Source organism: Haliaeetus albicilla, chromosome 14 (genome assembly GCF_947461875.1).
Source record: "Haliaeetus albicilla chromosome 14, bHalAlb1.1, whole genome shotgun sequence".
NCBI classification, from domain to species: domain Eukaryota; kingdom Metazoa; phylum Chordata; class Aves; order Accipitriformes; family Accipitridae; genus Haliaeetus; species Haliaeetus albicilla.
This window is the reverse complement of record NC_091496.1, coordinates 29,123,524-29,150,867: the sequence shown is the minus strand read 5'-3', so window position 1 is coordinate 29,150,867 and position 27,344 is coordinate 29,123,524. Positions and strand designations below refer to the sequence as shown.

The 27,344-nt window shown below is 39.5% G+C and overlaps 1 protein-coding gene across 1 annotated transcript; it reads right to left on the bottom strand.

Annotated features, from left to right (window-relative positions):
* Nucleotides 1–347: 347 nt before the first annotated feature.
* On the bottom strand, nucleotides 348–27,344 carry PPP1R3A (protein phosphatase 1 regulatory subunit 3A). Its single transcript, XM_009929669.2, has 4 exons — nucleotides 26,527–27,344; nucleotides 6,249–6,307; nucleotides 6,002–6,138; nucleotides 348–3,767 (listed from the first exon to the last, which is right to left on the bottom strand). The coding sequence occupies exons 1-4, from the start codon at nucleotides 27,318–27,320 to the stop codon at nucleotides 1,224–1,226; spliced, it is 3,534 nt and encodes a 1,177-aa protein (XP_009927971.2). The 5' UTR covers nucleotides 27,321–27,344; the 3' UTR covers nucleotides 348–1,223.

Here is a 27,344-nt window from a genome sequence, read left to right as displayed (position 1 = left end):
CTATCTATGGTGGCATTTGTGACCATGGAAAATGGCTGAAGCGCAACATAATCTGTCCATCCTTTTCTTTCTGGACAAACTTTTGGCATGACCCTACGTGGGAGACCCGCGATGTTGGAGCAGTGGAGCCACCAGCGTGCCTGCCCTGTTGGACTCCTGCTGTGCAGGATCAATCTGGGCTGCCCTTAGGGCAGCTACCAGGTTTTCTGCCTCACCCAAACCATGGAAAGCAACCTCACTGAATGCCAGGGCTATGCCCTGTGTTTTCTCTTGGTATTTGATTATCTATAGGTAACAAGCCATAGAAAAAAGCAGTAAACCTAATTCAGACATGCTCAACACAGTCATAGCACTCCTTTGTAAAATTTATTTAATGCTTTGTAGATATGCTCAAGCAACACTGATGAAAAAGTAATTCAAAGGCTTTGTCTGGAATAACACTTAGTTCACTGAAATTCTCAGTCATGTTACACAGTCCTCATTTACAAACCCCCAAAACATCTGTGCATGTGAGTGAATGGTAAAGAGGCCTGTGGGCGGTGGCTTTCAATCTCTTCAGGGTGGAAACAGCACACCTATTCCGCTATGCAGTTACATCCCAAAAGTTACATGATGTTACTGAAGTCAAAGCCTTACATTTTTCAAACAGGGGTACCACTGGAGCTCTAAGTCAAAACAATGAAATAAAAATTTGGAAAAAACATATTAAAGTATCAATGGATGTCATACTTCTTAGAGTATTGTCTAATTACACTAGCAGATTATCAACTGAGATGACAGTACCAAAATACTGAGTTAGTTTTTATATCGTTCCTTGTGTTGTTATGCGCGACACAAAATCTTAGAAAAAAACTCCCAGAAAAATATGAAGCTTTACTGCAAAAGAAATTAATGCAAGAAAATGGTGTTTTTAAGTACTAAAGAGATATGAAGCATTGCTTCTTCATAACCTGTTAAGGTGCAACAGCTGTACTTCATTTTAACTTGATGTGCTTCAGAACTCATATTCATATAGGTATTTAATGATCCAAACATAATGGTCCTATATAGAATAATTACTTATATGAAGGCTCAACTTCATATGTAATCTTTTAAAAAAGATGCTTCAGTGGAAAACTTGCTTTGGTTCTAACAATGAATAAGCTCTTTAACAATGAAAATGCTTTGGAGGGATTGGAGACTATTGACCATGGATCTTGAGCACAGTTGACAATCAGACAACATTATTCCTTCTTGACAGACTCCTTGTTTCTTCCTCCTTCACAGTATAGCCAATACAAGGAGAACAGGTAGAGTGCCAGACAAACCATCAAATCATAGTGGTAGAGTGTTGCAGCAAAGAGAAGAAAGAAGAAGAAATAAAAGATTTTGCAAGCAATATGTTTTAATCCTGGAGACTCACTAGGTAACTTAAGTGCTTCACTCTTCTCGTTAGAAATATCTGCAGAATCAGAAATGTGCTGGCTTTCCTTCTGTGAGTCATCAAGCGAGTTTAGCGTTTTCCCCTTAGTTATTAAATGGTCAGATTGAAAGCCTGTCCCTCCAACTTCTTTGGTAGGCTTACTAATTAAAACCTCTGGCCTTGGTGACTTCTCTTGTTTAAACTCTGTTTGATGGAAACATTGACCCATATTCCTTCCTCTTCCTTCTCTAGAAATTGCTATGTCTGAAGTGGAAGGTACTTCTTTTTTTTCAGCTTCAGGAGAGAGGTTTTTATTAATACATGTCGTTTCATTCGGTAGACTTAAATCGAATCCTGACTCAGCAGCAACCTTGTCAATGACTTTGAATTCAAAGTGTCTATACAGATGCTCCGTATCTCCTGCCACAGTGGACCCTTCAGAAGATGCCACCGAAGAACTTTGATAATGGTAACCGGGCACAGCATTTGTACCAGAAGGTGGCATTTTTGTTTCAGCTTTAGCATGTAAATAGGAAAGCGTATCAACACGGCTTTCCTCCCTACAGAGCTCTTCTGCCTCCTCACTGTATCGATGCTTCTGGGTGCTCGGGGGACATTTAGATACTTCTGAACACAAACCCTGCCCCAAACCTTCTTTCTTTCCTGCAGCAGAAGCCTCTACTGCTTCTCCTACAGGTGAAATATTGCCGATGTCTGGTTGTGCTTTGGCACGTTTTTCCCTGCTATTGCATATAGACATCGTTTCTCCTTGCAGTGTTTCATGTACACGTGCATTATAAATATCTAAAACTGATTCCTTTTCAAATTCAGTGTCATATAATACACCCACTGTGTTGAGTTGACAAAGAGCATAATGTGAACCATCATTTCTCCCTTCATGTGTATCAAACGCTGTTTCCTTTTCCTCTGTGGGCCTGTCACTTAGCGCAGTCTCTTGAGGTAGCTTAGCAATTACTGCTTTTTCACTGGCAGACATTTTTTCTGGAGCACTTTCTGATGTTGTTTTAATTATATAAGCTGTACCTGCCTCTGCTTCCTCTGTAATACCCTGCTCGGAGACAGAAGACTTTTCACAACTCTCTGCCTCCTGGCAGGTAAACAGCTCCTTTGTGGAAGCTGTGCTCCGAGGCCCCGCGCTCCCCCGCGGTGCCCACCGAACCTCGCTACCCGTTTCTAGCCACCTCTGCTCCGCGGGCTTTGCTTCGCTTTCCTTTCCCATCAGTCTTCCTTTGTTCGTGTTGTCTGACTTTCCTCTGTCTTTTAACCTCTTGAATCCCCTGTGTTCCCGAGCGTCTTCCGCTCTCCTTTCATCCCCCGGAGAGGATGCCGGGGGATCTGCCTGTGCAGGCCTGGCCGCCCGTTTGTTGTCTTCGGCGGACGGAGGCGTTGCCTTCGACGCTTTGGCGGCATGTTTTCTGTGTGACTTGAAAGGCTTGGGTGCTTCCTCCTCGCCGATTAGTGCTAAGTCTGCTACTTCGATGACTTTCTTCTCCTTCCCTGCATCAGTGTTATAGTTCTTTCCTGACATTTCGCCAACCCCCTTTTTTTGCATATATTGGCTTGTTGTGGAATCTATTGAGACATCAGCACGTGCAAAAGTGTCGGCATATAAATCTCCTCTTAAATGTACCCGAACTTTGCTTTCAATCACCTTGATTTTTCCTTCATTTTTGTCAGCGTCTGACAACAATGAATCCGGAGTTTGGTGAGACATTTGCAGCGCCTGGTGCTCCGGAGCTGGATTAGCATTGCCATCCAGCGTCCCTGCTATGCATGCATTTAATTGCATGGATTCATCATGCTCTGGAGAAATGGTTTCTGGTCTCGTTTCACAGGCCCCTTTTGAGGTATCACCATCATCCTCACTGATGAATAACCTCTCCATCATCTTACTTCCCGAGGCACTATCTGTTTCGACTTTTGAAATATCTGTGTGGCTCTCTCCTTGCCAGCTTGAGACAGTAGCCGTAATATCGATAGCCTCATTCTGCTTTGTCTCAGGAAAATATTTTGCCGATAAAAGGCTTTCACTGGTACCAGTACATTCCAAAGACTGCTCACCGCTGTTTCCCGTGCCAGCAGCAACTTCCTTCCCTGATGGCTGACTATTATAATCTCTTAGGGAATACTTAACTTTATCTTTTAATTCTCCTCCTATCTCTTGTGAAGTGTTTTCAGGTGAGGAACTGATAGGCACAGGGTACAAGTCACTGCTTCTTTCTATAGAGGTTAGCTTTTTCTCCAATCTTTCAGTTTCACTTGGAAAATTAACTGGTTCTGTTGTGTACAAATTCCTTTCATCTCTGGAAGAGGTACCTCTAGCTCCTGTGAAGTGCTGATTTAGCTGAAACAATAGAATAGAAAAGAATGATCAAAAAGCGCTTTGCAAAAATGTGCCGAATGAAGGAGGCAGGATTTCGTTATGGAAAGTTTTGTTTTCAGTAACAAAGCTTTTACGAAAACGTGTTCCAAACCATTTGCAAAATTTGCATTATATGTATTTTTTAACATAGGTAATGAGCTTTATGGCGGTGCTGAAAGGAGCGGGAAATAAAATAGCATTCAGAACCCTCTCTCTTTATTCATGAGTTCAGTAAGCTGCTAGTGCATTTTATACAAATTAAATCTGAAGAGAATATTCCCTTAAAGGGAGGCTAATTCATTCTCTATACATTCGGTTCTAGGTTTAGAGAGAGGGAGGCGTGGGGCGAGGGGGGGGGATTGGTGCTTAAATGAGGGCATTGATACAGTACATCAAAGCCTGGTAATGTACAGTATTGTCCAGTAAAACAAAGACACATTTCACACTGACAAATACTGTAAGGATTATCTGTGCTTCGTTTCTCTCAGGGACCATTTTACAGGCTTCAAACCAGACTGTTTTTAGACAATCTGGTAAGACATGAGTTGGAAATGAGATTAGCGAAGTAAAAGGCCAGAAACTAATCACTCTCCCTCCTAGCTCCCAAATATCATATTGTATTATTCGGCTATGCCTGCTTGTCATTGCACTCTCTTCTCACTTTAGCATAGTCACACTGATAGCGCTAGCTGATCAATTAGAGGCTAGCTTCTTGGGCACCCCTTTATGCATTTGCACTTGCTGTAGATATCCCCATTACAGTTTCTCTTATTAATATGTTTTCTGCAAAGCCTCTGCAAACTATTAATAGTAAAACGTCACTCAAAGAAAAGTGAGGGAGCTAATGTCTCTGCAAATTCTGTTTTAATGACCCTCTGCCAACCAGTGCTCAAGTGTATTTGAGTTCTTCGGTGATGCCAACTGTCAGGATTTAACAGTGAGATGCCTGTGTTTTTTTTCCCTCCTCATAACTGACATTTGCATGATCTCAATAATTATATGCAAATCTTACGATTTCCCCTTCTTCTCACATAAGGCTCATGTTACTTGTCAACTGCACAGCTGTCTTATGAGCCAATGCCTGTGTGTTTCAAAGATTTGGTTGTATTTCCATCTATTAAAAGCCTTCATTGTTTAATTCATTAAAGAGCGCATAGTGTAAATTAACATCTAAATTATAGCTCCCCCTTCATTTATTGTATGGACAATCCTGGCAATTGATAAACAAACGGTTATATTTGATCCTGCTTTTTGTAACAGGGTGGACTGAGAACAACAAGGGATTTTAGAGGTCCTCCTTTTTATGTTTCACCATAAAAAAAAAAAAGGACACTGACTTTCAGGCAGTGAAAGGTCCCACAATAGGCAACAATTTTCAACTTTTTTTAAGTAAAAGACAAGAAAAATTTATATTCAAATAAGAGTAATTTATTCTCTCTCTCTCAATAAGAAAAAAAAAAGAATGGTTCTAATCTTCCTCTCCTGTCTGATTCAGCATTCACATTTTCACAGGTGATAGCTATTATAATCTATGATTATGAATCTATGCACCCAAATGATATGAGCTGAGAACAGACACTGAGAATAATAGATTGCTGTACGTGTCTCATTTATTGCCATTTTTTCTTTCATACTGAAAAACGCAAGCCAAACCACACACACACACACACATGCACACACACAAATCCAAATAGATTGAATGTTCACAGAGTGTGAAATTTATTATAACAAATTTAATGTCAAACACTGATATAGAAAAATCTGCTAACATAAATATATATATATTTATTTTGCTCATACAGCATGTTACGTAGTTATCCTTTGAAAAACTCCAAAAGCAAACAGTACCATAAATATAAGATTTTTACCAAATATAAAGCATTTATTTAAGAATATTGCCATCCTAAAGACTAGGAGGAGAGATTTTTGAAATGCTACTCTTCTAATTCCTTCAAACTGTCATTTAGAGCCTCTGGTAAAGAAGTAAAAGGGAGAAGTCATTAATTTAAGACCAGAAAAAGTTGATGCACTATACTGAAATCAAAGCACCTTCTATTGTTGAATCAGTTAGAGATTCAATGAAAGTACAGACCAAGGCTTTACATTTGTAAATTAGTACATCAGTCAGCTCTGTTAAAAGGGGGCATTTCACCAGCTTTGAAGCGTAAATGGATTCAAATCATTTAATACTGTAGATATAATTGTATAACACTTACCAGCAACTCTAATTCTTTTTCATCATCTTCATGATCACCCTGGTTGTATTCTGCATTTTTATCTTTTATATTTTCATTAGCTGGTTTGGTGTCTTTGTCTTCTGCTTGTGAATAAACAATCTCTGGGATGTTTGTGTCTGAAGAGTTAACAAAAACATACTTGAATAATTTCTGTAAGGTTGTTTGTTACACTATTTTTTAATTAACATGTGCAGTAAGGAAGAACTAATTAAACCGGGTGTTGTACCTGAAGTCCTTGAATTATTCCATGTGTCATCGTCAGACGTTGCCAATATTTCCTCTTTGCTGTTAAACAAAAAGAAACTTCCTGTGTTATTCTGCAAAAATTATTGTTCTAATTCCTCTTAGACTCAGATATAAAGACCGCTAGTTAATTACACAAAATTTTGAATGTTCTTTGAAATTCTGAAAATAACAGCTTTATAAAATGTAGCTTTTTTTGAGTGACCTGATATTAAGTCCTGGTCAAAGAAAGAATTGGCCAAGAAAATGAAAATGTGTTGACCTTCAGATTACATTGCAAAGCTGATGGGTTTTCCCAGGCCTTTTCTGAGAAAGCAGCACAAAGGTGATTAGATGGGTCAGTGACAGGAGAGAGTAACTTTGGGGTCAGGCAAGGGTCTGGAAGGATATATGTGTTCAGGAGACTGGGCCTCTCTCTTGCTTATATTTTTCAAATATTGGTATGTATACAGAGATCGCTGGAAAAAGGCATCTTTGTTACCTGAAATAAATCAAAAGATTCTCCCTGCATGTATACAGTATAAATCCTGTTGCTAAGCTATGCCTGGCCGGCAGGAACGAATTCTGCTTCCCTGCCACCAGCACAATTTTTGCTGTTGCTTTCCTGGCTGTGAAAACAAAGGCCAGGTCCAACACAACAAATACCTACAGAGAGATGCTAAGCGCCTGTAGTCCTCATCAATATCAATGCAAAGTGATAGCAGTTTGAACCGCATGCTTATAGGGATGTAACCTTTAGTGGAAAAGGGAAAAAAAATTAAAAAGAATGTCACTTATGTAAAATGTAAATTATTATATCACTCCTAATGACTTCTCTATGAGGAGCAATTTTTTTCCGTAGGTCTTAATTTATGCGTTTTTCAACCAGCCGTCCACCTCTGTTACTGAAAATTACTTTCTCATTTTCAAATATTAATCTTTTCCCCTTCTATTTTCCTCCAGTGTCTTTCATTTGAATTGATATAACATTAACTCTGCCACCTAAATGCTTAATTCAGAAGGAGGATGCTAAATTTATACTCTGTTAAAAGAACCTAGACATTGACTGTCACCAACTTTTTAAAATCCAGCCTTTATAGGGATTGCCAGACTGAAGCAGACACAAGATCTTGCCAGTCTAGCATCTGATCTCTGACACTGGCCACCATCAGATACTTCAAAGGAGGATGTAAAGTCCTTGTAGGAAAATACTTGGAGTAATTTGCACTACTGTATTGAATTTCCTCTTGGCATTTTGTTGTTAGAAGCTGTCCTTGAAGCACAAGATTTAACGCTCTCTCAACAGTTCTTTTTCACCATTAATTGCAATAATGCTGAATATTCTTGCTATCCATATGAACGCCATGTCACTCTTGAATTCTGGTACATGCATAGCCTCCACATGTTTCTCACTCTCCCACTCACACCGAGTTGTACTTTCCCCTGCCAGCAGTTGCTATACTCTGCATTTCATCCTGAAAAGGCTGGCAGAGCCAGACCCTTATTTCCAGTTGATCTGTGGGGTTTTTAAGGTAAATCATTACTGCTGATTATTTATACATTTTTTTTTTTTTTTTTTTTTTTACTGTTCAAATGCTTCCTAGGGTTACATCTTGTTCCCAGTTTTCTTCTGCCCTTTTGCATCTTTTTCACCCACCTGCTTCCATAAGCCTAGGCACTGTGTAGGTTGGGGCTTAACCACGAGACAGATGCATTAAAGCATTTAGGTGTTAATAGGGTGTCTGCAAAAGCCCCAAATTAGAAGCCAAGACATGTATAACGTATGAGCTGAGTCAGTCACCCCAAAATAATGATCCCAAAACCACATGGGCACAGCAGGGAATCTTCTACTGCTATCCAGTGGGGGAAAAAAAGAGTGTCTCAAAGCTTTTCTTTGAATGTAGCTGGCTACCTGCAGCGTTCAGCCATGTGGATGCAACTCTCGGGAAGCAGGGATAGCATCCTTTGCTGCTAGAAGGGGCCCTCATCTACTTCTTAAAGGAATGGAGTTTGACACATCTTTTTCTGTCAAGAAGCATTCCCAGAAGAAGGGGAGATGTCGATGCCCATATCTAACATAATAGTCTGTTGGCAGCCAGAGCTCGCAGCCAAGATGCAGTGGCACTTTCAGCTTCTATCACACCCTGATGAGATTTAAAACCACACTGCACACACATCCAAAAAGTACCCAAATTACCAGGAGGAAGACCGTATTAGAAGAAAGTGGAGGGCAGATTTACATACTGCTCTTGAAGCTGTATGTGCAGACAGGACCTTTACTTTTTAGCTTACTCTTCATTCCTTCGAGAAAACAGAAACTGGATTCTTCCCGCTGTTCCCTGTGTTCCTTATCCGGTGATTATTTTGGGGTTTGATTACCAACTTTTCAGCATAAAATATAGACACAGTCTTTGAATAAGGATGCTAAGGAGTAGTACCTATTTTCTGAACCTTTAAATGAACAAGTATAAAGCTGCTTCAATCTGAAAGTTACCTCAGTGCTACCTGAGCCCCTCAGTTTTACTTTTGTTGTGATTTGAGTTGAATTTGTCCTTCACTCTTGTTCTAGTAGCATCTGGAGCCCTGGTTCGCAAGTTTCTTTTCACAACTGCAACATTGGTAATAAATAGCAATGACAATACAGCCTCACAGCCTGGATCCACACTGTAGGGCTTGCAACATAACTTCTTGCATGTTGCACTGAATTTTATAAAGATTGCTGGTTTATAGCCCATTATTTGTGCACACCTGTCCTGCAAATACCTAAGTACAGGGAAAGTCAGTGTAACAGCTTTTCCTTATTTTACTTCTACACCAGAAATACCTGTCCTCGTATAATTATTCTAGTGGGAAATCTTAAATTAACCTAAATTGAGGATATTGATACTGCAGTCTTTGAGGATCACAGGGAGCATAAAACAATAGTCATTTAACAGCACTACTTCAACCTAAGAAATGATAGGAAGCTGCTGAGACTATGGGTGCATACAAATACAGAACAATATCTCAAACATGTATGTACACCTTAAAGACTGAAATGCTTCCCAAAAGCCAATAAAAATTAGCTGCTTCATCAAACAGTGGCAATTAGAAGGTGTCTGTCTATTTACTAAGTTTTTTGACCGACTGTTCTTTCTCCGTATTCCTCTGAAAAGTTCCTGGCTCACTATCAGAATTTCATGAGTAGATTTTTTAATTTTAATATTAATTAAGATTTTGTTTTAGAAATTAATTATCTCACTGTGTTGTGGAGGGTGGTCTAAATGTGCCTGTATTGTGTAGTGAGAGACACAAAATTCGGGTTCTGTTTAAAAATGTTTACTTTTATTTTTAAGTGATCCAGGCATTCTGACAACAATGCAAGCTAGAAAAATCCATGGTATCAGCTGATGCAGTTCCCCTCCAACATAAGTACCTGTATACCTGCAGAAGCTCAGTTGCTTTTTCTCCTTCAGCTGAATGGGGCACATCTTCATAAAGTACATCAGAAACTTAAGAATTTCTACCAGCTTCAAAAAAAATACTTATGCTGATATGATTCATTCTTGATGGAATTACCATTCACTTGGACTGAGTGATAAAAAGAAAGCAAGAATGAAAACAGGTTATCACTATAATTTCACATTTAGAAAGAACAAACGGGAAGTTCAGGGACTAGTTAGTAGGACTGAGAGGACTGAAAATTTGATGGCCATTATGCGAAGGAGTTCAGAAGTCCCAAAGTTATATGGAACTGGCATCTCAAACAGAGAAAAATAATTAAACTTGAACCCTAAAGATGTGAGGAGTAGATAGACAACGTATATGTGATGAGAAAAAAAAATTTAATTAGCCAATGAACAATATTTCTTTGACTTCAGAAAGGGTTGGGATAAAGTAAGACATGTCAAGGCTTTGGAATTAGTCTTTTTAAGTTAAATAGGAAGGGTTTTTAGAAGTGAGGGTTGATCAAGATTTCAGATAATCTATGTATAACCCCACAATCAAAAGACCTCTAAACTTTTTTACCACAGTGCTAGCAGTGGGCAGAATCTTATAGGAATAGACACCTTACAGGATATCACTGATAGGAACAAAGATTTAGAAAATGATAATATTTCATCCAGTCTGGGAGCAGAAGTAGGTGTTTAAAAATGCTCCAGTTAAGAGGAGCAGATAATCTCCAACCCAAAATACTGAGAGACCCAACAGAGGAAATCACACATTGGTTTAAAATCTTTGCTATTCAAATCTATCAAATTGGTTCTGATACTACTGTAACAGTATCAGAAGAGTAGGAAAAGTATTAGCTATATTTAGGAAAAAGAAGAGGAGTAATGTCAGGGCAACTACAGGCCCAGATGTCTTCAAAAAGTTTTCACAATAGATTTAGAACAAAACTTAAATGAGAGAATAAATACTGATAAATGGGAAACGGCATAAAAATGCCAGACTCACCTGATAATATCTGTCTTTGATAAGATTACTATATTTCCCTTGTCTAAAAATCAGTTATCTAATCTATCTGGACTTCATTAAAGCATTTGTTGTGCAACCACATGGGAAATTTATTAATTAAACTGGAGAAGAGGGAGATGAGTACAAGAGCTGGGCGGTGGGAGAGGGGCTTGGTGCCAAGCGGAGCCCCGCGAGCTGGGCTGCGCGGAGCTCGCAGACGTCGCCGGGGAATTGAAGAGGACCGGTCGTGTAATCAGACTTACTCAGTCATGTTATTACAGACCAAGGCACAAAAAGTCAAAGTTAAATTAAATCTGTGGCAGATAGGAAGTTGGGAGTCATCCCCAACACAGAGGAGGATTGAAAGAAATGGGTGGCCTGGAGGATCAGAATAATAGGTAAGGGATGAAATTCAAAATTATGAAGTGCCAAGTTATACATTTAGGGACTAGAAAGAGTTTCTGCCACAAAATGAGGGCTCAGAAATTGGAAGAAAGAGGCAAACAAGAAAAATCTGAGTTTGTTTTTGGCAGAAAACATTTCCAAGCCACCAGTGTGAGATGACTGTGGCAACAAGGCAAACGGAGTTCTGCAGTAACGTGTCGGGGAAGGTAGTGCCAGTAATGAAAGGTTTCCAAGAAATATTCATGTTGCGGAACCAGGCACTACTAAGAATTCCTCTGGAACATTTGCATACGATGTTCAAGAAAGATTAATTCAAACTGAAACAGGTGCAGAAGAGGACTACAAGAAGACTGGCAGAATGAAAAATCTATATTAACCAAGGAGACAAAATGAATATTTCTATTTCCAGCATAGCAAAGTAAAGTCTGAGAGGAGAAATAAATGCACTCTATTAACATAGCAAAGGGGTAAATACTGAGAAGACAGAAAAGATATTAATCAGCAAGACTCTGTTAATGTATTAATAGAAAGAGTTCACAAAAACATTTGTTGTGGAAACTTAAAAGAAGATCTATAAGCATAGAAGAAACAGCGAAGGTCTTAGTATGGAAACATGGATATATTTTTATGAAGAGTATTTTGCAACACATTTCCCTAGGGATAAGACCTCGTGGTCCCATAGTCCTGGTCCAGCCCTATTTCAAATGCTCCTGTGCAGCTATATGCCCTGAGAGTTATGCCTTCAGGAGCACACATTTCACTGTGGAACAGCAGGTGCTCTGGTCTGGTCTGAAATAGGTTTGGGACTATAGCCAGGAGCTACTAATCTCTTCATAATGGGTGAGGTTATTATAGCTTGTCGTGGTTTAATTCACACACCAATATTTGGCAGAAGTTGTATCTGTATGTTTGTATAACCCGCAGCACTGTTCACTTTGTTCTGTGTTATATCCAGTTATGCTAGATCTTAATACCTAAATCACAAGATATTTATTTTACAGAATGCGGGAAAAGGCTAAAATTGTTGGAGTACAGAGTATGGAAAGATGAAAATGTACCTGTAAAACTCTTGAAATTAATGCAGCCTGAACAATTTTATACTATCTCATATTTAAAAGAAACTGTAGGAATATGTTATTTTGTCTGAAATTGAAATAGGTATGGGAACATTAAAGTATTTAAAGAACATATTTCTCAAATATTTAGTAAAAACATGTAAGAGGGAAAAAAGTTTTCAATACAATTTTATTTAAAAATCCAGGTAGGCTTAGGGTCTCACAGAATCTTTCATGCTTCTGATTTTATCTTCAAGGTGGATTTAAAATCAAAACGAACCTCTTTTACCCTGAAGTTGAGGTGAAGCTAAAACGCTCTCATGAAAGGAGCTGGCAAGATTGAAGTTGCTAACCAAACAGTAACTCTATTTTAATTTCAGGTCAGATTTTTAAACCTAAGAGGAGCCTAATACAGCAGCAACCTTCAATACAACTACTGCTTTTGGATCTAGTGCTGAAAATAGCCAGCGTTGCTGGAGAATGATACCCCTTGGATGCAAACAACACACGAGATCCTTGAAAAGGAGTAGTTAAATGTGTCAACAATGTTTTACTGAGAAGCAGAAGAGCAAAAAGTAAATTAGTGCAGGTAAGTGCTCAGGTTTGAGATGTCACTGGAGCCAAACAGGAATCCTGCAGAGAACTGTAACCCCATGGAGCTGCAGAGAGGAGGGGCACATAGGGAGAGAAGGGCTGGCGGTTTAGTTTGGTTATTTTTGTATCATTAGCAGAAGATGTCATGTCAAAAGGAAGTAGAGAAGGAAATAGCTATGTTTATTTAAGAAAACTCAAGCAATTACAAAAATGATTTTAAAAATTTTGCATGCACACTGGAAGCAGAAATCCTGTAAAATGTTTGCAGGAGTTGTGTTAAAAGAACATTGATGAGAAACTAAATAAAGGATTTTCCACATGTAATTCTGAACTTCAGTAGTATCATATGCAATGTCATTCAAAACCCACAAACATACAACTAAAATCAATTTCTAAGGAAGAAGGAATTTTGGAAAGCTGTAGGAAAGACTGTATACGTATAAAGTTCTAAACAGAGCTTTAAAGTTCTATTAAATTGTTTGTAAGACACAGTAGAGTAAGAATTCAACACTTTTTTTACTAACATAACCCTCCCCGAACAGTTGGCTTACTGGAAAATTACATTTAAAATATTGCTCTATTTATACTGGTGTTAAAATACCAGTGGGTCAGGGAGAAAATATTAGCAAAACTAATTAATGGAGAGAAGAAAATATAAGAAGGGAAAAAAAGCTGGTACTATTAAAAAAAGTTTAAAATATAAGCTTGATTCTGGTCTCATTATGGTGAGACTACTACTGAAGATACATCCCACCCACCCTCCGGGATCTAGATCCAAATCACATTCTGGCCTCTCTGTCTTTGTATGACAACTCACAGAAGGGGTTCGGAAGCTGCCAAGGATCCCAGTGTGTGGATCTCCAAAGTGCAGACTTTGACTTCTCTTGCAATGGGATCTCCATAGTTAATTCTATCTCCATCTCCCTCACTGAATATATGAACTAAATATTTAATGAGTAAAGGTAAACTCATTCCTTGCCTCTATAAGGCTCAGTCCAAAATTCATTATAGCGACAAGTGTCCTACTGATTTAGACTGATGCCCGTGTTATCAGCTGTTGAAGTTATAGTCCTATAATACAACCACTCCACGATTTCTTATCACATGTGGTTCCAGCACCCTATAAATATTAGTCTCAAGCCCTGGCGCTGCCAGAGAGTTCACAGGCCAGCTCAAGAAGGGGAGGTACAACTTTGCCTTGAAGCCACCCCTGTGGTTCCTGGGGCCTCGCCTGACTGTGCCCCAGCATAAGAGGCCATATACCTTATTTCTCTTCTGGAGAACTTCTAAGGTGGGAGACTGGGCCTGCCGGAGGTGTGTCAACCAGCCTCCTCAAGCACCGCTTGACCTCTTATTTCTGGGCACTTGAAAATGGAGAGGCTACAAAATGTCTGCAGAAGAGCCGCATGCAGTGGAACATCTTTATGTGCAACCACCTACGTGCTGTGGAGAGAAGCCGTTAAGTGCACGCTCAACTTCCCAGGAGCAGACGGGTACCCCGCACAGAGGCTCCAGGGCCAAATCCTGCTGGTGGGCAGCAGGATCTGGCCTCGTCCAGAGGTCTACCCGCAAGTTGTACCTACCCAGGCTTTGAGCTCCCTGCAGCTAGAGAAGAGCAAGAGCCTTGATAAAGTAAAAGGAGTGAAGTCGTCGTCGTTGCAGGAATTGGTGCTTATTTCTGATTTGTTTACCTGCACATTTTGTCTAAACGAAGGCAGAATATTATTTTTATGAACGGTATGCTCTCATCTGGAATTGACACTAATGAATGCAAGGCCCTTTCCCCCTCTTGTTTGTACCATCAAATTAATTAGCTCTATTGTGACATCAGTATTTTTCTCAAGCAGTTCAAGGCTTGAGCATTTTCCTTTCTTTTTCTAAAGGGCATCTTCAGTGCCCTTTATCTACCATAAGAATCATGCATCACTTGTATTTTTCACAACTAATGCTGTTTATTATAAAAACTGATTGTGATGTGAAGATTGTTATACCGTGTGGCAAATTGCCCAAACAATTACTGTAAATGCATGAGCCATAAACTGTACTGCCAAGGACACTGGTAGGTTAGCTCCTATAAAAGAAACAATTAGAGTCTGAGGTGAAAATAATAGAGATGAGATGACAGTTATTGAAAAGGCAGAACATCCAGTTTAATGTTGTAAATATAGGTTTGTGGATTACACTGATGGTTTTAAAGTGTTCATGGCTTATTGAATGGAATAGAATATTACATACTTTAGAATGGGGCCATAATTATTATTCCTTTTTAATTGCGATGTCTGATGCATTTGTGAGCAGTTGTTGAGAACATCCTCACATTATACTGATTCTAGTTCTAAATTATCATCCTGCTCCAAGGGGTGGATTTTTTTATTATTTTACTTTTTTAGCATTTTGTTGTTCAGGGTCTGTTCTGAACAAAGTATTTTCTCTTGAGGAACTTAGAGTGCTTAGAGGGTTACAGCAATAATTATTTCAGTTTCAGCCTACACACTTCACTGCTTTAAATCATCATTAGAAGTTTCATCCCTCAGCAACTCCTGCTGAGACAGTCTTAAACTCCTAGAAACCATTAGATAAGAATAGCTTATCTTTATAACAATTCGTATATAAAGGTATTGATAAGAATTTGCTAGAAATTAAAGGAATACATTTTTTTCTTAGGAATCATCTAAAACAGAATAAGGTTTTTTATGATTGCTAAAGAATTTCAATCATTCAAACAAGATTCGCAGCATATGAAGATTAGGGTGCATAAAAAAAGACGTGCACCCTACAAGAAGAGATGTCGTGATAGACTATGGTAGATATGAAGAAAATACAAGAAAAGTGACATTACTGCATGAGAAAATTAAACGGTCCTCTGCTCTTTTAAGATAGGACATAGGGATAAAACCCAATGAAATAAAAGTCAAATATTAGAGCACTGGGGAATGCACTAGGGAGAGCACTAAACAACTGGGCACCGAGTTATGACTGGCCAAGAAGGCAGAGGTGCCAGGCATGTAAAATCAGAACTGGGGAGAGTCTGCCCAGGATTTGGAGGAGACGACAAAGTGAGCAGCAGATCAAAGACGGCAACCACCAAAGGCAGCTGGTGTCAACACTGCAGCACGTGTGAGCTCTGAAGTACCAAATCCATTAGTGGGCGGTGGGGGGAAGCAGTAAAGTGGCTCTGAAAGTTGCAAAGAAACTAAGTACTCAGCTGTACCACCTTTCAGGGAAATGCTCTAAGTAGTTTTCAGGCTTTTACATACCGTTAAGAGAAGCTGATCTTAGTGCTAGGTAGGGGCATCACAGCTGTGTTGGAAACTGATGGCGCCGGGCTGAAGTTCGGGGAGGTGTTGGGGAGCAGAGCATGGGAGGTGGCTGGACTGCGGGCCTGGGCAGCCGGCTGTGTCCTCAGGCTGAAATAACTGCCTCCTACCAAAACTCGAGGCAGAGCCCTGGGAACTGAACCTTAGGTACAGCAGAAACCAGAGCGCGGCGTGGAGCACTGCTGTCGGTGCGGACAGCAAAGCAGAGGGGGCTGAAGCTCAGCAAGCACTGCTCCTCAGTTCTAGGCTCCTGACACACACACCTGAATTTCTACTTGCCAGATGGCTTTGCCTGAAAATATGACCAATTCCTACCTAAGAGCATTTTGGCTTCAAATGACCCCTCCTTGTGGAGATGTCGTGTTTTGTGTGCCTGAACCACGATGTTGCTATTACATGTTGTGTGTGTCAGTATCATTGCCTTTGGTTTATATGTTTAATTTTTTTAGGAGGTATTAAAAAAATAGAAACACGACAGAAAAATAATTTAATTTAAACAATGCAGAAAACAATAACTTAAATTACATTGCTAGATTCCAAACTGATTGAGACCACACAGGAAAAGATTCAGAAATTAAAGCAAAAACTGCAAAGAAAATCAACAGCCATAAATGAATAGCTGTATGAACATTAAGTGGAAATTACTGAAAAATATTTTCAAATATTATGCCATTACAAGTGATCCTATTAGAATGAAGCTGTACGTAAAATCAGAGCCCTTTTTACAAATCTAGGCAAGATTGATTTTCTTATATGACCTTCAACTACCAGTGGTGTTAGAGAAGGCTCAACCTAGTTCTTACTAAATAGGTGTCACCAAACAAACAGGACTGACACTAATTAGCTCCCTTGTTGATAGTCAGGACACAGAGGATAGAGGCAGGGAGACGGAGTGACCCGCTCATCATTAGAGTGGTAGGTGAGGATATTTGCACACTGGCATGGCAATGGAGGCCTACGCTGCAGCTACCATTTTGAAACTGCGCTGTGAATAGAAGGCTGCATTATCAGGAGAGTCAATCTAGCAAACTTCATAAGCATTCTGCATAAAAATAGAGCCAAAATGAACCTCTGCTTAAACGTTTGAAATCTGAGGAAGAGAATATTAATCTGTGGTATTTCCCCACCTTGAGGAAATATCCCTTACTTTTGGTCATCTCATCTAAGAAAAGGGGCTGACACCAGAAGAGGAGAATAGGTGGGCCTGCAGAAGGAGAATAAAGGACTGTCAGTAGCTTCTAAACAAGGAGAAATTGAAATGGAAGTTTGGAAAGCAAAGTGGAAAAAGATGCTCAGAATAAGCAGCATATAGTATGATGATTAATAGTATCGAGGGGGACAATTGATCAAGAGAGCAGCTGTAAGGGAATTTGAGTGTTTTTTCTGAAAAGATAATTCCCAGTAGGGTTCAGGCAATGTTTGTAATAAACCTATTTTTATTAAGATTATTGGATTGGTGCTATCCAGGGGATTATATTTTCCAATTACTAATATTTTCATTTTTCAGTCTTAGTTTATGATTGAAGCAGGGACATAGGTGGCACAGAACAAAATGCATTGGCCTGGTTTGGGATGAGAATAATCATAGCCTCAAAGCAAACAGAGTCCCAAGAAATTAGTCTTTATTTTCTAGCTCATTAAAAAAGACCTTGAGTTTTAATGGCAAAGCATTCGTACAATTTTTTTTTAAAAATATAGATGTATATCTGTCCATCTGAAGATTTTAGTGCCACACAGTGTAAACCAGGAGCCCGACATCAATTTGGTGCCAGGCTCAAACCTTTAATATTGCCCTGCCTATCCCCAAATCTCATGACTATAGTTATGAAGACTGCAGAAAACCCCATGCATAATAAGACAGCTAGACCTCAAGTTAAGCTACAGCAACTATGAACAGGAAGATTGCAACTTTTTTCAGATCCTTTTATAGCTCTGTCATGATTGTCGTACCTTATTATGATATCTACCTAACAATGTTGAAGAGAAACCAGTTCAGAAGTCTTGTTACACAGCTGTTTTATATGCATATTGGCCAGAAAATTGCATAAGTCCTTCAACAGAATGGGCTAACTACTTCAGAAACAGAGAATTTCTTAGGAAAGATTCCCTTGAACAGGGTTAGAAGTTCTATTGACAGCTCCGTTGCGAATTAGTAATGCAGGACCTTACTACTGGGGTGCCTATCTCCAGGGCGAAGCTGTTGGAAAAGAAGAAAAGGTGAGTCAGGAGTCAAGTTTCCTGAGGGCTAGGCTTGGCCTAAGGTCAGAGGATATGCTTCTTAGGTTGCTGTTTGGTCTGGAAGGGGCATGATCAAATACCAAAATGGTGTTGTAGAAGGAAGTTGGGGGTAGAGCCCCGCAGTTCTTCTCTTGCTTCTTTCTCTCACTGTTTTAAAAGATGCAAGGAAAGAAAAGCAAGTACCATCAACAGGTCTTGCACTTCTCTCAAGTTGTGTCCATTTTGGATACATCTGAGAGGAAAAAAACCTTAGCCTATGTGGCATCTGGTCTTTCCCTGGATTTCACATCAAAAAAATAGAGGAGGAGCAGTCCCCTACTGGCATGTCAGAGGAGAGTCATTTCCTAGAGGCTGACTGCAGTATGCTGAGGCACGTATGCAAGAAGGTGACAGATGCCTAAGAGAGACTGTAGATAGATAGATGGCAGTCAGGTGAGACTAAGACACAGATACCACCTCTGGGGAGGAGAACAGAATGGGTGACCACAAAAAGCCTTAGCCAGTCGTTCTTGAGAGAGGACAACTATGATCTAAACCTTGGAAAGCAATTGTAAATTCAATAGGTATCTCAAGAGGATAAAATTCCCAGGTATTATCATGACAAGAAGAGGCTTTTGTAACCATTTTTTTTTTCACATGCTGTCTTACTACCACACAGCAAGAAGGCAGCTGTGTGGTAGGTATCAATATTTCTATAAAGAAGACCTGGAATATAACCTAGGAGACACTGGTGCAGATTTAGTAGGGTAGCTGGGGAAAGAGAAAGACTGACAAACTCCCCAACCTCCTACCATAACATGAAGTGATCCAGGCTTGAACATCTTATGCTTATCATCCAGCAGCCATAAACATTATTGTAGGGACCATAATTATGCATCAAAGCAAAATGTAAATGCAAGTCTACTTGGTGCACCTAAGTGCAAGGTAAGAAGAATCTGCCAGCTTTACCTAGTTCACATTCAATTGTGTATCTCAGTGCTCTTCAGTGCTCTTTAGGACTGCTATTAGTAACCAGCAGTAATAAATCTTTGGGTTTAGTGTCAGAGTATCAGCTGGTTCCACAGATCAGGAGGAGAGCAGAGAGACAGTCAGAAAACCAAGCCCCCCATTATGCTTTGGCATATGAACCAATATTTTCTTGTGTGTCACTGAAGGCCTAGGGATCAAATAGCCACTTCTAAAATGCTCCCATGGTGCTTAAAAGGTCTTATCTCTTCCTTTGCCCTAAGGCAGGGACTGCATTTAACTTGCAAAGTATTTATTCGGACCATTTTTCCTATGTTTCATAACTGAGAAGAGAATCCACATTTTATCTTAAAAATATGATAGGTGATTGGTCCTCTGGACTTCCACTGTAGCTGAACCAATTGCTTCAAGTTCAGAGCTGCAGTGCTGTGGCTGGATCATGGCTTAAAGTTCATAATCAGAATAAACAGCTCAAATGACACTGGTAGTGAATGCATTGATTAAATATGACTCCAGTGCTCTCAGTTAATGTTTCACTGACTTTAAACATCTTTTCAAGAATAACATTTAGCCAAGTCAAGGTGAATGTAAAGGAAAATTTTTTTTCCAACTGAACATTTATGAACTGCAATACCTGAACAGTGGACAGGAGACAGAGTATTGAAATGGTCGTTTCTAGCCTGGTTCAATTTGCAAAACAGATATGTCCCTAAACAAAAGAGTCATTGAACAGTGAATACAGGAGTTCATTTAGCAATATATTTCTATTTGTCCAAAGGTCCTTAATCAGTGATCTGAAAAAGCATAGAAATAAGCTCTGGTCCTGTAAATATTAACATTCAAGGATAGTTTTACACATGCAGAGTTCTACAAAGTTCAGTGAGACTCCTGATGTTCATTAAATTATTTATTGTGCCTATTGCAGTATCAAGCCAGTTGCTGCATTAAAGAGCTCTAAGAGTCAGTTGTAATAGTGTTACAGACCTGGTATATTTAAATAAGCTGATGAAATTGTAGCAACTGCAAAAAAATCTTACAACTGTAAAGCCAAGCAATGCATATATAATTACCTGTACTTACTTACATGGTTGAGGAATGATACTCAGATTACAGAGCATCAGTTTTATATAGTTTTTTGCAAACAAGTGAAAAAGCTTTATAGCAACCAGTATTTCCCATACATTAGAGCACAAATTTCTGTTCTGTAACATTGGTGAGAGCAGTTTCTAAGGTAGATCATGGAAGTGAACGAGAAACCACTGATACTAGTAAGATCCAGAGTAAATACTATGCTAAGATTGCCAGTAAAGCAACGCGCTATTTTCATAAGTTGTCACTTAAAAGTTTAGAAGCTTCTTTTAATATTTCCAGTGCAATAAATGGATGGCACATGAGCAGCACAGTTCACAATCACCAAAAGCAAAAATGAGACAGTTTTTCAGTCTTCAGGTACTCTCCAATTAGGAGACCACAAGTATGGTTAGCAGGTGTCTATTTGCTCTGTGCATGCCATTCTCATCCATAACTTCCACCTGTTTCTTCAGCATTTCTGTGATAGCATTCAAAGCCTTATGCCATTAACTTAGATATCTATCTTTAGGGTCTTTAATATATTTCATAGTTCAAATAGTAAGTATGCCCGGATTTTGAAATGCTATGATTAGACAGAAAGAAAAAAGACCATTGAATATAGTTCCTGGCCAAGTAGGATTGTTCCCCGCAGAATATTTTTCAAGTGGTTTATCTTAGCTTATTTTAAATGACTTTGGAGAGTAAGGCTGCAGCAATTTCCTTAAAAGAGAACTCTAGAGTCACAATTAAGAAGCATTCCTAATACTCAGCCTCATATCCACAGCTTGCTTTTACCCCACTTGTCTGAATAATATATTTTAGATCACCTTAAATAATTATCCTGTGTCCCCGATAATCACGGTCTTCAAGTACCTGGAGAAGTCTTATTTTGGTGCCAATGCTACCTACATCTACAACTGGCAAAGATTTGGCAATGACCAGGAGGCAAGAGAAGAGCTGGGAATACTAGGTCAGATTGAACAGCAGAGGAGTGCTGCTTTTAGCTGGCTCCCTGTGAATGGATAGCTTCTCTAACAGCTGCTCTCCTGGTAAAAACAGTGACTGCAGTCACTTCCTAATAATAGTAATAAACTTTAGTCAAATCCCATATCTGTATGCTGATCAAGGTGTAACTTGTGACTTGAGATACCAGAAACAACCTTGAGATTAAATAGCAGTACACAAAGAAGATGTGTGTTTTCACACCTTTTCTGCTCTCCTTTTCCCTTTCCGATGATGATGTACAATAATCAAAAGAACAAGGATTAAAAGGGAACGTAATTTAAATGCCATATTTTAAATGGACCAGCTGGGAATAATACAGTTGTTCCTCTTAGCAAAGTACATGCGAAGCTATTTCCAAATGCCTTCTGCAAAAGCCTTTGAATTTTTTTAATCACATCATGGGTTTGTGGGAAAGGCCAAGAGGAGCTGATGCAGAACTGCATTTCTTGGGGCAATCTGGGCACTGGGCTGCCATTTGCCTGGGGATGATGGAGTGAGCACACTGCAGTCCTGCCAGGCTGGATCTTCAGCAACTTACTTCCTTTGCCTTCCATCAGAAAGGGGATGAGACAGCCGCTGAAGACAGGAGATTACTTACGCACAGAAGAAATTTTCTCACTAGCAATTGCTTTAAGACCATTCAGTATTTACGCTGCTGAAGTTGGCATTGCTGGCCCACAGACCTGGGGTTTTTAATCTCTTCGTTCTCATCGCACACTGTACCTAGATCAGCTATTGTACGAGGCATCACCCTATTTTGTGGGTTTTTTTAAAGTGGCATCACAGAGAAAAGTGAATCGATGCACTACCATTCAAAGAAAGATAGAGTCTGGCAATTACAAAAAAAGCACAGGACCAACATCAGTTCAGTGATACACTTGTGGGCTCAGAGAGCTAAGAGGGGGATAACTCTAAGTTATGATAAAAATACTAGCCTTCCCCTTTCTTATCAGAAGACAGGAGTCCAAATACATGTTTTACCCTTTTGTAAAACAATTCTCATGCTTATTGGCCATTTTCCTTGTACTCTTGCTCCTGCTGCTCTCTTGACAGATGGCAAACCAGGACCAAGCACAGAAATGGGGTGCAGCCTCACCAGTGACAGGGGAAATGGTTTGCAGGTCGTTATCACTGCACTGTGCAACATGATCTACAGGAGTTTGCCTCATGCAACACGCAACCAGTCCCTGTCTGATCAGACCGATGCAGGAGGCTGGGATCCACAACAAAATAATGTGGTCCAAACCTGGGGACCAGGAGAAATTTGTGTTCAGAATCATTATCCATGTCCCAAAAGCATGAGAGTCAAACAAAAAAAGAGTGGAACTGATACAATTAATTTCCATTTTTCTGAATGTTTAGATATATGTATATATATGATAGAAATCAGGGCTGTTTACTCACAGAAGCTCTCTTTTTTCTAGTGACAACCTTAAAATTTTAGGAGTCATTTTTTTTCCCCCAAATATACTCATGAGTATGTACAAGTTCAATGCACACTTTCAGATAGACTAAAACATAAATTAATTCAAATATTATTTTTTCAAACTATATTTTGTGCTTATGAATCCTTTCGAGATTTTTAAAAAATACAAAAATAGTCAAAATTTAGGTTAGAAAGAATTTTAGCTTGGAAAAATATAGTTAGAAGCACGTACATTATGAAACTTCAAGAGACGACTATTTGTGCATGCCTAGACATAGAAGCAGAAGCAAAGGAAACATGGAATGAACAGGCAGGATTTTAAGTCAATATGGTTCTGAATATTCAAATCTAGACACTTTTCAGCATTAATGATTCCTTGCAGTTTTGCTTTTCACTATCATTTTTTTCAGGTGCAACTTTTGAGTGTTAAGTCCATTTTTATTTTATTTCTTAATAATGATGTCAGAAGCTACCCCATTGCCCTCATTCACACAACTTTGTCTTGGCTCATATTCTTAAGGGTAACATAATACAGTCATATTGTGTTTCCTCAGTAACTTCCTCTGAAAGTGCATATTATTCCTTTCATTTAACTAACGCAACTAATCCTCACTAATGACATTTAATGAGCCACACAAGTATGCCCTAGAGTGGATCAGACTCTCTGCTTAAAAAACATAATTCTTTAACAGTCCTGTTTTTTAACTGAAGAGGTAAATTGCACATTTTAGGAGAAAGTATAAATATCTCCGAGCCAAATTTTTTTTTAAAAAGTTATAACAGGTTTCTAAATTTGAAATTGGGGCCTAAATAAATGTCCTGTTAAAATATCCTTCTATTCAGATTGCTATAAAGAATCCTTTAAGATATCCAGCTTGTGGGCATAGATAGCAATATTCCTTACCTGCGTATTTATTGTGTGAACCATAGGTAAAATTGTTATCACCTCTGTGTATATCTGTTTGCATTGCTGCAGCTCCTAAGACAAGCTAGTTATGGTCCAGGACCCCCACTTTGCTAAATGTTTTATAAACATCCAGCACAGCATATATAAACGCTGCAAAGTTTATCATCTGAAAATAAAACAAGAGGTGAGAGAGACGGGCTGGTGGAGGAGAGCTGGGAAACAGGCAGCACTGTTCAACATGATATGAAGTAGTCATAGCACATCAGCAGCCTCACTTTGCCAATTTTGGGGGGTTTGTTTTTCTTGCGCTTTTTTCTAGACATCAAAGCAAAGGAGTTTTAATGAGGGTCTGAAGGAGAATAATGAGGTACTTTTGCAGATGTCTGCAGGGTGTTCCTCCTCACTCAAAGGGGCAACATGTACAAAGACACTTTGAAAAACAAGTGAGCAATGGAGGTTGGCATCTTAGTTCTTTTGAAACAAAAGGCCCTGATGCTGACCTCATTTACACTGGTGAAAGCTGTAACTCCTGTGAAGTCAATGAAGTCCCTGTAGCATAAAATTGGTCCTGGATTACAATCTGCCAGAACTGTCTTTCAGAAGCCTTGGTGACCACTGAAACCGTATTCCAAAAATACTTTCAGCTCATTTTTGCATTTACTGTAAGGTCTCTTTACATCCTTCTGCCACTGAAGAGGGTCTTGAAAGTGCATGTTAGTTAACTATTTCCCAAAAATGTGTAACAGATCTTACTGTAAACAAGAATCTGACCACTTTGGTTTTAATATCACAAATATTAATGTGTATATATGAACAAATATGCACATGTGTGTATATATATACATATATATGTTTACACACAAACACACACATATATACATTCTTCTGCAGCCTGATATGGAGGGCAACAAGTTTACACTCTAATTAGAGACAAGATAATTTTATGTTAAGGAGTAGACATGTCATCTCCTTTCCCATTTTCTAAAATACCTCTCTGTCTGACTTACACATAATACATTTAACATATACGTATAAAAGAGGATCCCCCAGAAGAAATGCTTCTGCTACTTATGCTAGCACTAGGCATGTCACAGGACACTCCAGAGAATTAAACTCTTAGGATTCATTCAACCTCAGCTGCCCAATCATATCTAAATTTGCAGGTCAGTCCTGAAAGCATCTGGAAGCCCAGGGCTCACTAAATTAAGACTCAGCTCTCCGTGTCCATCATCTGCTCCATGTGGGCTACCTGAACGCAAGCTGAAGTCACACTGCCTGCATATGCCTGTGGTATTTGATATCACGGCCCTTCTCTCAGGCTATCTTATTCACCCAGAATGGGTCATCTGGCACTTCTTGAAGGACAGAAACGATGTACAGAACCAGGGACAAATGTCAGGATCTGAGCACACGGCAGGTAAAGTCATCGTTCCCTCTGCTGTGACTTACCGGGATGTTCCTCCATGGAAGCATCATCGTGGTGGCCCCAGAGCTGGCCCAAGGGGCACTGATCAGTGGACTGTTGTGGACTGGCTATGCCTCGGGCCTCGGGTTAGCCCCGGGGCTGCTCTTACACCACGGTGTTGATGCAGGCACTAAGCCGTATTACGCATCTCTCCTCACAGGGCTGACGCACAGCTAGGGCTGGCAGAGGCTCTCAGCGCAGCGAGTCTGGCTTTTGGGAAGGGAGGTTCTGCGCAGGGGAAGCCCTGGCTGCCTCCCTTCTCCTTAAGCCCCCACCACTGCTGCAGTTATGTTCCCCCTTGCCCACCAGTTCAGCCCAGTGGAAGAGCCCCAAGGAAATCAAACAGCACTGCCTTACTTGGAAAGAGTATAGGAACTAAAAACTCAACATGAATTCAGTTCTGGGATCTAAGTATTGCAAGGGATGCTGCAGGTAAAATATGGGTTCAGTTCTGCAGAACTCCAACTGAGTTATAGTAGATTTGGTGAGCAAAAAATTGAGAATTAGATTTTCACGGGCAACATTGTTTTGCTTACAGAAAGGAGTTAAAAACAGAGTAGGAAGCCAAAAATTACTATTCCTGAGTGTTTCTCTTTATGTGGGGTTAAGTTATAAGTTAACCACTGCCACCCTACTCTATAATTAACATAATACTTGCCTACATTTAATTAGAATAATATATATGAGATAAATTCTACATATGTTTTTTCTTTAATATATTACTAATTCTGCCTTATAAATCATTATTCATTTCACCATTTGTGAAACAGAAACATCAACCAGTGGCAGGAAAAAGAAATTATTATCCTAATATACAACTTGCAGAATAGCCCAACCACTTGCGAAAAAGTTTGTACCAGCTATTCTAATTGCAGTAGGATCCTTCCCCAAATTATCAGCTTCCTGAACCACCAGTACCATTTCTGTTTTAGTAATTGCATGTAGAGAATAAACCATGAAATAAATCATGTGAAAATGCAGGATTTGTTTTGCTTTTAAATTTTTGTTGACTTACCAAGGAAGTGGATGTAAAGTATTTTAGCTGTACACTACCTCAGTCTGGAGCAAAGCTCTCACTGATATCAGCTCGATTTATATCCTACAGAGATCAAAATCAGTACACAGCCCATAACTTATAGACCCTCACACTACTTTTCAAATAAGTGGCACACATGCCATATATTAAAACTATGATCCCAACCAATCTGTCTGCAGAAAACTACTGGCTGGTATATACAAGAGCTTTACTGAAAACAAGTCTTGGTCTAATTTACCATTAAAAAAAAAACCAACAGAAGAAAACAGCGTGGGCAGTCTTAGCTCCAGCAGGCATACTCAGAAAGTTAGAATTAGCCAGCTATATTGTAAATTACCAAAAGTTAAGGTATAACCTCACCTGCTTTGTGTCGTCTTTAAGCAGCCTTTAAGATGTCTGTCAGTAACCTCTTTGTGTGGTTTATTATCCACCTTGGGCACAGTTTCTTTCTTGTGACAAATCAGTGTGTAATTTTTGTCGTCGTTGTTTGCCCAGAAGGTACCAACCGACGTCTCGTAGCGTATACAGAACTCCACCTTAGCTCCATCTCTCTGGTAAGGAGGCACCAGAGAAATCTTAAAGCAGAATTGATCGGTTTCACTACCACAAGAATTAGGCATGAACTCTGCGAGGATATCATAATAACTGAGCCAGTTATTCAGTGTCATTCGAACATAGACCAGTTTTTCAAAGGATACATTGAGGACTCGTATAATACCGTTCATACAGGTAATCCCAGGCAGGAACACAACTGACTCCAACTGTACTTTCTGCTCTCGCACTTTTTGCAAAAGTTCTTCTTGTGAAGCAGGTAACGTAAACAGTTGAGAGAAAAAATATTCCTCCTGAGGGAAAACTTCATCTTCTATGTCATTGTTTTGTCCTGCATTTGGAACTTCCCAGGTATCGAACTCTTTAACAGACACGAGATCAAATCCAAATGCATCAGCAAATGAAACTTTTCTTGAGATGGTGGTGGGGGTATCTGCCTCTTCTTCCTCTGAAGAAACAGAATTCCGCCTTCGGGGAAGTGGAGAGAAACGATGTTTAATGTCAGGTTTAACATCTTCGTCCTCTGAAGAGAAATCATTTATAGTGGGGACTTCTAATAAGTTAGCCCTGCTAACCCGACTAGGTCCTTCAAAAGACTCCATTGGGCTCTCTGATATAAACTGAAA

Excerpts from the sequence above, each read along its gene's own strand:
- PPP1R3A (XM_009929669.2), bottom strand. The coding sequence starts at position 27,320 with ATGGAGTCTTTTGAAGGACCTAGTCGGGTTAGCAGGGCTAACTTATTA. Across the intron at positions 6,308-26,526 it reads TTAAAGACGACACAAAGCAG|CAAAGAGGAAATATTGGCAA; the intron begins GTGAGGTTATAC and ends TTTGTTTAACAG. Across the intron at positions 6,139-6,248 it reads GAATAATTCAAGGACTTCAG|ACACAAACATCCCAGAGATT; the intron begins GTACAACACCCG and ends TTAACTCTTCAG.